The sequence below is a fragment of the Drosophila santomea genome, chromosome 3L (genome assembly GCF_016746245.2).
Source record: "Drosophila santomea strain STO CAGO 1482 chromosome 3L, Prin_Dsan_1.1, whole genome shotgun sequence".
NCBI classification, from domain to species: Eukaryota; Metazoa; Arthropoda; class Insecta; order Diptera; family Drosophilidae; genus Drosophila; species Drosophila santomea.
In genome coordinates this window covers 14,791,753-14,802,532 of record NC_053018.2, presented here as the reverse complement: position 1 = coordinate 14,802,532, position 10,780 = coordinate 14,791,753, and the positions used below count along the sequence as shown (strand labels likewise).

At 39.4% G+C, this 10,780-nt stretch overlaps 3 protein-coding genes across 4 annotated transcripts in view; 1 reads left to right on the top strand and 2 right to left on the bottom strand.

The window, feature by feature from the left end:
* Nucleotides 1-397: 397 nt before the first annotated feature.
* LOC120450639 (phosphate carrier protein, mitochondrial) lies at nucleotides 398-3,399 on the bottom strand. 2 transcript variants are annotated; one of them, XM_039633789.2, is made up of 4 exons: nucleotides 3,247-3,399; nucleotides 2,519-2,939; nucleotides 1,875-2,215; nucleotides 398-1,299 (listed from the first exon to the last, which is right to left on the bottom strand). In XM_039633789.2, the coding sequence occupies exons 2-4, from the start codon at nucleotides 2,909-2,911 to the stop codon at nucleotides 960-962; spliced, it is 1,074 nt and encodes a 357-aa protein (XP_039489723.1). In that variant the 5' UTR covers nucleotides 2,912-2,939; nucleotides 3,247-3,399; the 3' UTR covers nucleotides 398-959. The 2 variants fall into 2 exon arrangements, with proteins under 2 accessions (XP_039489723.1, XP_039489724.1); XM_039633790.2 differs by lacking the exon at nucleotides 3,247-3,399 and adding an exon at nucleotides 3,092-3,230.
* A 467-nt stretch (nucleotides 3,400-3,866) lies between these two features.
* On the bottom strand, nucleotides 3,867-4,502 carry LOC120450640. Its single transcript, XM_039633791.2, has 2 exons — nucleotides 4,209-4,502; nucleotides 3,867-4,156 (listed from the first exon to the last, which is right to left on the bottom strand). The coding sequence occupies exons 1-2, from the start codon at nucleotides 4,465-4,467 to the stop codon at nucleotides 3,900-3,902; spliced, it is 516 nt and encodes a 171-aa protein (XP_039489725.1). The 5' UTR covers nucleotides 4,468-4,502; the 3' UTR covers nucleotides 3,867-3,899.
* Nucleotides 4,503-7,668: 3,166 nt separating this feature from the next.
* LOC120447468 (serine-rich adhesin for platelets) overlaps nucleotides 7,669-10,780 on the top strand; it is a 113,921-nt gene continuing 110,809 nt past the window's right edge. Inside the window, exon 1 of the mRNA XM_039628855.2 lies at nucleotides 7,669-7,812. The gene's annotated coding sequence lies outside the window, so the exon portion shown is untranslated. The remainder of the gene's footprint in view (nucleotides 7,813-10,780) is intronic.

Sequence of the window (10,780 nt, the reverse complement as noted above, 5' to 3'; positions counted from 1 at the left end):
TTTAGTTTATACTGGACTTATGGCACAGTGAGCCACTACAATGCCTTATTCAGCTCAATGCTCATAAACAAAATAAATACTTTTGAAAAAACTAAACCGTCGTTTTTATTATTTGGCCAAAACCTCGAATATTAATGCTAGTAAATTAAATTACATTAATACATTACATTACATAAATAAACGACAATTGGAACAGTTTCGTGGTTCATTAAAAATGATATGAATTATAATCGTCAAATGCTACAAAGATTTCCGAATGTAAAAATCCTTCTTCGGGATCCTTTCAGCTTGTTTGGTTACCTTATAATGCATTTCTTAGTGTCAGGGAAATCATATATAGGTCATAAGGTTATCTCCGGTTCCCAATAGATAGACAAGATTAAAAAACGCAGTTTGGTAGTGTTTTTATATTTTATAATTTAATTTATTCAGAGTGCTTTTCTGGGTAGCGGGTCAGACAATTGAAACAGCATTAATATCATATTCGCATGAGTGGCCTGTGGGACGTGGGGCAGCGGGAGGAGATAACAAGGAGCCGGATATCAAAGGGACAACATACGGACATACTTTCCAGCGCGAGCTAGACACACATAGGGAGTTAGGTTAAATATAGCACATAGTATAACAGAATATATATGGAATTGAATACTTTGAACTTGAGTGTAGCTTAGTTGCGTACGATAGAATGTTTGGCTTTTAAAGATAGAAAGATTTGTTTATAAAAAAGTGTGTATAACTGCTGTGTTTGAGAAATGCGTGAAGTATTGTTCTGGAATGTACATGTGCAATGGCACACACGCAACATTAATGTATTCCTTTTGAGAAACAAGTATAAGGCAATTGGGCTATACTAAAGTCGAAATTCGTTAGAAAGTACAAAGTATGTTGCTCCTGGGTCTGCCCACAATCGCTCCAACTAGTGAACTCTGGCCTTAAGTTAACCGATTGAACTAGCCCACTTAATGCTGCTTGGCCTTCAGGCTAGCGGGCATCTCTGGTGGTGGTGGGCGGGGAATGCCGAGGGCGACCTTCACACCATCGTAGATGAACCACTGCAGAGCGGTCAGGGTACCGATCATGATAATACGAGGAGTCAATCCGTTCCACATGCCACTGAAGCCCAGCGACTTGGCCACGCTAATGGCGCTGGCTCCCTTGGCCTGGTTCAGCTTGGAGACCACCACATCAGCGGGATGCGACACCACGGCGCAGAACACACCGGCGATGTAGCCAGCGGCGAAGGTCACGATCAGCTGCTCGCCCTTGGTGCAGTCGGCACGGGGCTTGGGCACCACATACCTGGGGAAAGTTGCATCATTAGTATTGATTTAACGGGCTTGGTTGCGGCTGGACAACCCGAATTGTAAAGGGTATCGATTTGCTCTAGTTTTCACATTTACAAACTGTAAGAGACTACATACTAAATTGAATAGTTGCTTAAGAACACAGTTTCAACTAAAATGGCAAACGATAACTATTACAAAGGAATAAAGTCACTAAGACAAGGCTCAAACAATCGTAGGTATCAAATTGATAAACTATACGATTTTCTTATATACTTAACAAGATAGGGTTTTGTAGTATTTTTTCTAGCGTGCCATTAGATACGAAAGCCATTCTTATCTGCTGACGCGCTAAAATTTTATTAACACCCAAAGAATAATTTTATCATGAAGACCTTCAATTTTGATCAATTAGCAACTCACTTTAGAACTTTTTTATATTAAAAGAGTAAGATTTAAAGACCTTTGAACTCTAATTATAGCAGAGCAATTATATGAATAGACATTGTGCACAGCTCTAGAAAGGTTTTTCCACTGTCCTTCTAAATAATGTGAAAACTAGAGCAAATCTGAAGAGCTAAAGCTACTTACTTGTAGAGCAGCTCCACGGTGCGCTCGAAGCAAGCGAACTTCATCATGGTGTAGGGGATCTGTCGCATCCACAGGGGAACCAGACCCTTGTAGAAGGCATTGACGCCCTCCTCCTTCAGCATCTTGGGCACGGCCTCGCGGAAGTTGTTGGCGAATCCGGGAATGGTCTGGATCTTGACCTTGGCGGCCTCGAACGGCGACAGAGCGATATCGGCGAAGAACTCGGCCGAAGCGGAAGCAGCCAGATACAAGGAGGTGCGGTACAGGTAGGCGTTCTCCTCGCCAATGATATCGGCGTACTTTACCTTGAACACCTCGTACAGACCGAACTTGCAGAGACCCTGAAATATACAAAAAGGCGGGTTAGCCTGAAGTTTCCTTTTCCATTGGTATAAGTATCCAAGAGTGTATCACTTCATCTTCAATAACTATAAATCCATTTAAGCGGTGGATGTATGTTGTTATCCAAAGGTATACAAGGGTTTGAGCTTAGGTATCAAACTTCCTTATCATCGATCGATTGGAATCACTTGTATCTACTTCAAGCCCGGAACCGGTGTAATTAAGGTCAGCCGACCGAGTCACGAGTATGCGGATTCTCCAGACCATTATGCAACCCATTAGTGCGAAGCCCAATCTCTCACCTGTGCCGAGTAGCCGAGCAGGGTGGGGAACCAGCCCTTGGCCAGTCCGCGGGCGCCCTCCTCCGCGATGGTGACCTTGAATCCGTGCACCAGATTCTTGTACTTGGCCTGGTCGACCTGCAGACGGCACTTGACCAGATCCAGTGGCACGACGAAGGTGTGGGTGGTGCCGCAGCTGAGGATGCCACCGATTCCGCACAGAGCGAAGTACTTGCTGCTGCCGAACTCGCAAGAGTCCTGCTGCTGCTGGGCCACCGGAGTGGCGGCGGCGGCGATCTGGCGACCTTCAACCGGCTGGGGATCCACCACTGGGGCGGCGGCATCGCATCTGGCCATTGTGAGGGGGGTGCGGAATGGCGAGTTCCGGGCAGTTTCAAAGAAGCTGGAGAACATCTTGATTCTGTTCTAGTTCTGGGATCGGCTGAAAGTACAGAGAGGCCATCCATTAGTTACGTATATACCGTACATATATACCTCGGCGGCGACATGTGCTTTATCTAATTATAATCAGCTGCTTTTCGCTTTTGTAGGTTACATAACGGCGTGCCCAGAATTCGCGCACCAAAAACTTACAACGCTGCTTTAAACCGAAAAACAAAGCAGAGGAAATCAAGTAACAACGTAAATTTAGTCTGTTTTCAGGCAGCTCAATAGCATTGCCCCTCGCCTACTTCGATTTTGGATTTTACACAACTTATGCAATTTTCACTCGGAATTTTCGCACTTACTCTTCGTCAGCAACGTTAGCGGCTCGTAGGCGGGGATTCAAAGAATGAGGGGGGAGGAAGTCTTAAGATTTCTCCTGAATGCCAAAAACGCCTGCGTTCGTTTTGTGTGGAAAACTGTATCTTGCAGTTTGCGGGTAGTCAGCCACACTTGTGCCAAAGTCTCAGGCCATGGACTAAAACCGTGGTGCAAGACTTTGGTGGCTTTATCGTGGATACGAACCATCTACATAAGAGGTATGAGGTAACTTATAAACCGCTACTTATAGAATATCACAAAATAAGATTTGCTAAAATAATAGAAAATTAAAATTATAAATTGAAAAATATTTTTCATTTTATGAAAACTTTTATAAACAATAGATATTTATATAAATACCACTTATTTATTATTTTTTCAAGCAAACTTTTCGTTCACATACAACTTTAAAAACGATAAATCCACTTTTAAAGTCCCTAGAAATCGCATTGTTCAAAGACATTTGAATATTCATTATTCTAATGTCTTTGTACATATGTACTACAGCAACTGTTTCCATTTTTAATTTTTGTTTACCTTTTTAATAAAATTTTTTTTTTTAGAGTAGAGCCCTACCCGGTCTTTATTAACTCTCTGTAAAGGATATAACAATTAATTTGCAATGTACATTCTAAATTTATAAGCTAGAGCTCCACCATAAATTGGATAAAAACTTCATGAATAAAAATGTAAACATAAATATGTGCATTGTTTTCGCATAGGCCTGGCGTGATCCTTCATTTTTTAGGCACGGACAGGAAAGTAGGCCTTTGTATTCCATTTTATATTTCACTCTGCAAGTGAAGCAAAATTCGCCTTGGTGATCTTCACTTAAAAGGATTTGACAGCCGATCTCGGGCGACCAAACGCAGCATACTTTGGCATTTTTACTATCTGTAAGATTAATTTATTTGTATTTGTATTACTAAGCAAATGCTTCAAATACCGATATGCATTCCGGGTGCAAGGCACACGTCCACTTTTTCGGTTGTTTTGGGGAATTCATCTTTCAGATGACCCAGCCGCCTATAAAATTCTCCTTCATAACAACTAAATCCTGTCGCTTCAATACGACAATAATCCTTACTTTCCTTTCTACAATCCAAGCATTTTCCATCTTCTATTATGGACACATTTTTTTGGCCATAGGTGGTCAGCAGGCTTCCACTGAGTATAATGAGAAAGTATCTACAATTAAAAGACATTTGAAAACAGACAAATAATTTGATGAGGTCGCATTAATGAAGTTCATGTTCATATTTCCAAAGGCCACTGTGTACAACTACGTAAGTTACAGGCTTAGCAAAAGTAACTAATTTTAAGAATGATAATATTATGAATATTTATATTAAAAATGTATATTATATTTAATTAATTTATTTATTATTTTTTATTTATTAATTTTATTTTTATGATTTTTTATTTTTTATGATTTAATTATATTTGTATATAATTATAGTTTTAAAACAAAACGAAAGAATAGTTATTTTGACAATATATATGAATTTTAAAGATTTTGCTTTACTGGGTCTTTGTATTAGATTAATACCACATCAAAGAAAAAATCAAAATGCACCACAGATCACCAGTTTAAGGATTCTGAGTTCTACAAAGGCTAGAAGTGGACTGTTAAGGGAGAAAGCTCTGATCAGCTGGTTCTCTGTGGCTCTCTTTCGCTGAGCTTTGAGTCTGGTTTCCGATTGACTTTCCGCTTCTTTCTTTTCTTTGCCGCTGTCTTTGCTTTTGCTCGTGCTTTTGCATGTGTTTGCTGTGGCTGTGTTTGCTCGCTCGTGGATTGCCGTGCAGTGGAGTTCGGTCGTCAGTTTGAGTTTGGTTCGTAGCGCGTTCGCACACGCGCGCTGTAGTAGTTCGATACGAGTATATAGTTTATTCCCATTCGATCCGAGATCCGAGATCCGATATGACCGTCGTGGTGCCCCCCGCCGCCCCCCGCTCGCTCTAATCAGTTGGCCAAAGCTTTGGCTCTGCGTACTTCGCGGCTAATTTCCAACTTAAGAAGTGGAAAACAACAAAATCAGGCAAATAATTGAGTAATTAAAGTTAAACGTAAGGAGAGCTGCTCTGCCAAGTGTTTTGTGTTAGTGATTTTGTGTAACGGTCTGCTAACAACTGGAGCTGGATCTGAAACAGAGATTACGGCAAAGTGTTTGAGTAAATTGATTGTGGATAAGTTTTGAAAGCTTGGGAGTGGATGTGGATGCGATAAACTGATCGATTTGGGTTTAGTTCGAGTGGAGGAAGCATAAATCGAAAAGCCATCAAGAGAGTGTGCATTTTTTACAAGCGGAAAAGAAAGTTTGATTTAGGAGAATCGACAAGTGTTAGAAAATGGGATATGAAATTGAGCGAGATATGAATATAATATATAATAATATAATAACCTAATATTTCTTTATGAGGAAAATATGCTTAACTTTTTAATATGCATTTATTACACTTCTTATTTGCGTAAATCAATTATAAACATTACAAGTGATCTCATAAGATTATCTCATTTCTATAGGCGATAAATAACAATAGCTCAGCGGGAAAACTTAACAGCTCATCTTGATTGTTATTTTCATTCTTTTAGTTGAATTTAAAATATGAATAATATATATTTGTGGAAGCCAATTATTGATTATTTTATATTTAATGTGATTTTTCATTCATAATAAACTAGGTTACAGGAAGTTAGTCCACCAATAAGCATAGAGGTTCAACTCTTCTATTAATTCGTCATAGGCCTGAGATTTATTGGCTCTTGTTTAAACAATTCACGGAATTTCACTGCCCATTAAAAGCAAAATGGATAGAAAAACTAATCAACACCAGTTGCGACTAGTTAACCAACAACAAGAATTGGCAACTTCCTTCAGTTGGGCGCCAAGTCATTAGCTGCCCCAATCTCCTCCCCTCTCCCCCTTTTCCCACCCGTTTGAGGGCCCACTCAAAGTACCGCTATGACTAGACAGGCCTTGTCCATATATTTCTTTATTTTTTCGCAAACGAATATATATACATACATATATGCAGCCATTAGCCACCGCATCAACAAACGAGACGCCACAAACACACTCTGATCTTTTGAGGCACACACATAGATACTCGAGGAAGGATCGGTCGTAAGGGGGGAGCAGGGGACGGGAAGGGATTCGGTGACGTTTGCTTTGGGGCCCCTTCACTTTTTGTTGTTGCACTGCAAGAAATTGCCTGCCTAAAGCTATGCCAGAATGTAAAATTCAAGATAGAGCCACTTCTTCAACTTCAGCAAAGTAGGAGACTTAAAAACGCGCTCTTAGCTTTTCTTATAATTTAACAATTTTTAAATTTTTGTTTATATCTAAATCTGAGATATCTTTTTTTGTAATTGTACCTTAGTTCGTTTTGAAATCACCAATTTTTCCGCGTGCAGATCGTTGTTTTTTTGTGCTCGGATGAAAAAGTTGCCGCGGCAAGTGCAATTCGCAGTTTGCCGTCCGCGATTCGCATTCCGCTGGCCGAAAGTATCTTTGGAGTTTTGCATCTTGTGGATGTCTGCCGCGCTTAACTGTAAATTGAGGCATGTGCCGCACACTCTCCCCGTCTCCTTCCTTCTTTAGAGAGGAGCTAGAGAGGCGCTCTCTTTCGTCTGTCAAGTTCAATGTGCGTTGACAATTTTCCGTTTCCAAATGGGCGAAGTTTTCCACGTTGCTTCTTGTACTTTCACACACATTGGTTTTCCATTGTTGCTGCGCAACTGTGCGTGTACTTTAATTTATTTTAAATCGAACTGCAATTTAAATTTAAGCAAACGTACAAACAAAAAATGCAAAACCTAGTGAGTGTGTTTTTTTGCGCATTCAACCCGGAACTTGAGGTATAGGAGTACCCGAAATCAGTCAGTTGCCCTGCCGTTCGAGTCGTGTGTGGATGTTTTCCAAGCAATGTATCTACGTATCTTTTCATCCTCATCCTCATCGCAAACGCAATGCATAAATCAACGACGGAAAGAAGAAAAAATCTCCGCTCGGTTTTTTTGTTAGTTTTGTGAAAGCGCAAGTCGTAGCGTAATTTTTACACTTTTACCAAAGAGAAAGAAGTCGGAAAGATACATAGATACTCTTTACATACGGCTCATAAGCATCTTTTCTCTATTACCCGCCGACATACACGATTTTCGTTTGCCGTTGTTTGTCTCTAAGCCGCTTAATTGAAAGTCTTGGCCTGACTTATGACTGGTTGGAAAAGCCAAATGTAAAAAGAAGACCTCAAGATGGGTAAATGCTTTTCCATCTAGCCCGAAGTGAAACCGCAGGAGCGATGAAAAATATCATTTTATTGATCGCAGTGGGATTGGTTAAAGGGAAAGCTTTCAAAACTCTAACCAGAAGTTCCACCTGATTTTTAGTGCGATAAACTAATGAAACTGAAGTGATTCATGCCAGCAAATTTAAAATAAATCAAAATAAGTGTTTTGTTAAAATCTGCAAATGTTTTTATTTGCCATCTGTGCAAGTGACCAAAAATCAACCGAACAAACTGAATCCTCTCATCAGACGACGAAAAAGGTAAGATCCAATTGATTTTAATATTTTGTGCCCGTTTTAGTTTTTATTTATTTTTGCATATCCATTTGTTAACTCGTTTGCGATGTCTATTAACGGCATTCGCCGCCCAGGGCAGTGAGCTCATCTCGCATCTAAAAGATATTCTCAACCTGAAACTTGTTCGCTGATTCATTTTTCACAACTCGGCTCGGCTCTCCGATATGTTTATTTACAGTTGTGATATCTTTCTTTGGGTTTTGCATATTTTGGCATGCAATACGGGCACGTTCAAATATTTAATCAGTTAACCGTTTCTGTTTAGTTCATTCAGCATTCCCCGAGCCTTTGCCCTTGTTGTTAACTTTCCAAGTCGCTGCGCATCTTTTCCCCCACGAGTTGGCTGCCAGCAGTCAATGTCAAGGTTGCCATTGTTGATGTTTTGGCTAAAATAAAATATAAGATCTGCGAGTAGCCGGCTTATTGCCAATTGTCTGCCGCTAATTGGAGCTCAACACTTCTCAAGTGGAACGAACGCCCCGTCGTACCGCGTTTTTCGTTTAATTTGTAATTGCTTCGTTTTTCGGACAAGATATTTTACAAAATTAAATGAAGTATGGCAGGCAATTAGCTGAGTCTTAAGCTGGCTATTTACAAAACGTAGGCAGATTAATTGCTGGCGATGAAGATGGAAAGATGGACGTGAGCTAAAGTTTTTGATAAGTCTTATGCCGTTTTGAAAGCCCGTAGCAGGTAGAAGAAAATAATAAGACATTTGCAACACTTCCTACACGTATATTGCTATGAAAATTGTATTACATTTAAAGTCAAATTCATATGGAATAGTTTGATCAGATCCAGAGTAACTCTTCCCTAGCTGACGATAACATATGGAGATCATTTGCCAATCCCAATTAAAGTTTTATATATTTGAAATCAATCAAGTTTTTAGGCCCTGAGGTACAACTGAAATCTTAATTATGGTCAAAAATAATAATATTGCTAAATGCCATCACCATTTTCAAGGTTATGATTAAGTATCGATAATTGTGTCAACCATCAAGGGCCATCAAGAAACACATCTATCAACATCTGATGAAACCGGCAGACTCAGGCACATTATTAGCCATATAAAGTCCACAAAATTGTTGGTCAATTAATATGCCATTAGGGCAGATCTTTAGTTCCAGCCTAGAGCAAAGAATTCTAAAGCCAATCAATACCGTTCGCTATTCTTTGGGCTTTCTTTCTCCAAGATTCTTTTGCCCCACAGCAAAGATGCGGAACCGTTAAGCATTTCACCTAAACCAAGTCATGGCGAAAAGAACGTATAAAAGGAGATCATAAATTTGACTTTTTAATGTTTATGAAACATTTTTACGAGTTCTTTATGTGTGAAAATTACGCAGAAGGGCATTCAAGTAAGCGAGACCACGAGCCGCGGAACAGTTAGTCAGCTGGCAGGTGCAAGCCAAGTTAATATAATACGTCATTACGGGAGTCTCATCTGCAAAGCACATACATACATACCTTTTCTCCACAACTTTGTTTGGAGTTCCCTTAGGAGTGCACTCAAAAAAAAAGTGTAACAATAATAAATAGAGATAAGAAAAGATTGCCCGTAAATATAAAGCTCAGGTAAACATGTTTTGCCTATTATAGTAATAGCAATTACAATCATTCTGCATATTGAAAAATTTAATATCCTTAAATGATTTTCATATCATATTCCTAATAACTTTAAAACAAATTTGTATTTTCTATTCGGGCTAACCCTTTGTGGATATACTTATGTTGAACAAAATTTTAAATGGCTAATAAAATATGTGAAATTCCTCTCAGTGCAGTTAGTACCTCCAGATCATGACTTGGAATAATGTGTGACTTTGGAGTGAGTTGACACCGTGTAAATAGCCGCCGGAGAGGAAAAAACTAAGCCGAAACTACTGAACAACAAGTGTAGAACAATCAGACGTGCGGCGGTAGAAAACTGCCCAAGTAGCTGGAACGAAGGTCACTGAACTTTTGAATGGTCGCATCAAATATATTTTACACTAAGGCATTAACAAAAGTTGGTCCCCTTTTGGCCGCACTTCTTACCAGAGCCAAAGAAACGTGATAGAGCGGTGTTTAGTTGACCAGTTTTTTGTGAATGGCTTTTATTTAAAGTTGACTTGAGAGTGCCAAAAAGTAATGGTTGGAAAATCATAAAACTCGCTAATATGGGTATTTTGGGGTTTTATTTCTGCTCTCTGAATTTCTGTATTATGTCACTTGGCTTTAAGGAATGTGGGTGTGGAATTGGAAGTGGAACCAGTTATCATGAGTCAGTGCTGTGCAAAATCAAGTTGAACTGATCTATTATGATGTAAATATTACTTTAATATATTTGCGAAAATAAAATATAAATATATCTTAATATAAATCAATCAATTTTTAAAAGTATTTATTAAAGTATTTTCCTCAAAAAGGTAGTCTCAAAATAATTATAGATAATTCAATCATTGATATATAATATAATTATCTATATAATTAATATATATATAATAATATATGTATAATTTAGTTTTGCCTTGATTTTTAGGCTTTCATGTTATGTACTTTGATCTACATTTTTCTCTATTCGACATTCCTGAACATTCCCGAACAAATTGCAGTATAATTGATAACACTTTGTAAGGCTAGCGGCTTGAGTGTCCGGAAAGTGAACCGCTTCCAGTAACTGTAACCAACGTGACAAGCCTCGTCCCCATTTGCAGCCAGCCCATCTTGCCCACTTGCTGACCCACTCTTGACCATCGATGGAGCATCATCCGCACGAGAATAGAGCGCGCCGGGCCATACATACGATGCGGAGTCATCAGAAGACGATGGTTAATCGTCCAGTGGTCTCATTACCAATGGCCGGCAATTTCCGCACCTACTTAGCCGCCTCGCATGTCTAACCGTAAATCCCTATTGACCCCCATTTCCCAACCGTAATGCTTGACCA

Excerpts from the sequence above, each read along its gene's own strand:
- LOC120450639 (XM_039633789.2), bottom strand. The coding sequence starts at position 2,911 with ATGTTCTCCAGCTTCTTTGAAACTGCCCGGAACTCGCCATTCCGCACC. Across the intron at positions 2,216-2,518 it reads TGCTCGGCTACTCGGCACAG|GGTCTCTGCAAGTTCGGTCT; the intron begins GTGAGAGATTGG and ends TGTATATTTCAG. Across the intron at positions 1,300-1,874 it reads ACCGTGGAGCTGCTCTACAA|GTATGTGGTGCCCAAGCCCC; the intron begins GTAAGTAGCTTT and ends AACTTTCCCCAG.
- LOC120450640 (XM_039633791.2), bottom strand. The coding sequence starts at position 4,467 with ATGTCTTTTAATTGTAGATACTTTCTCATTATACTCAGTGGAAGCCTG. Across the intron at positions 4,157-4,208 it reads TGCACCCGGAATGCATATCG|ATAGTAAAAATGCCAAAGTA; the intron begins GTATTTGAAGCA and ends TTAATCTTACAG.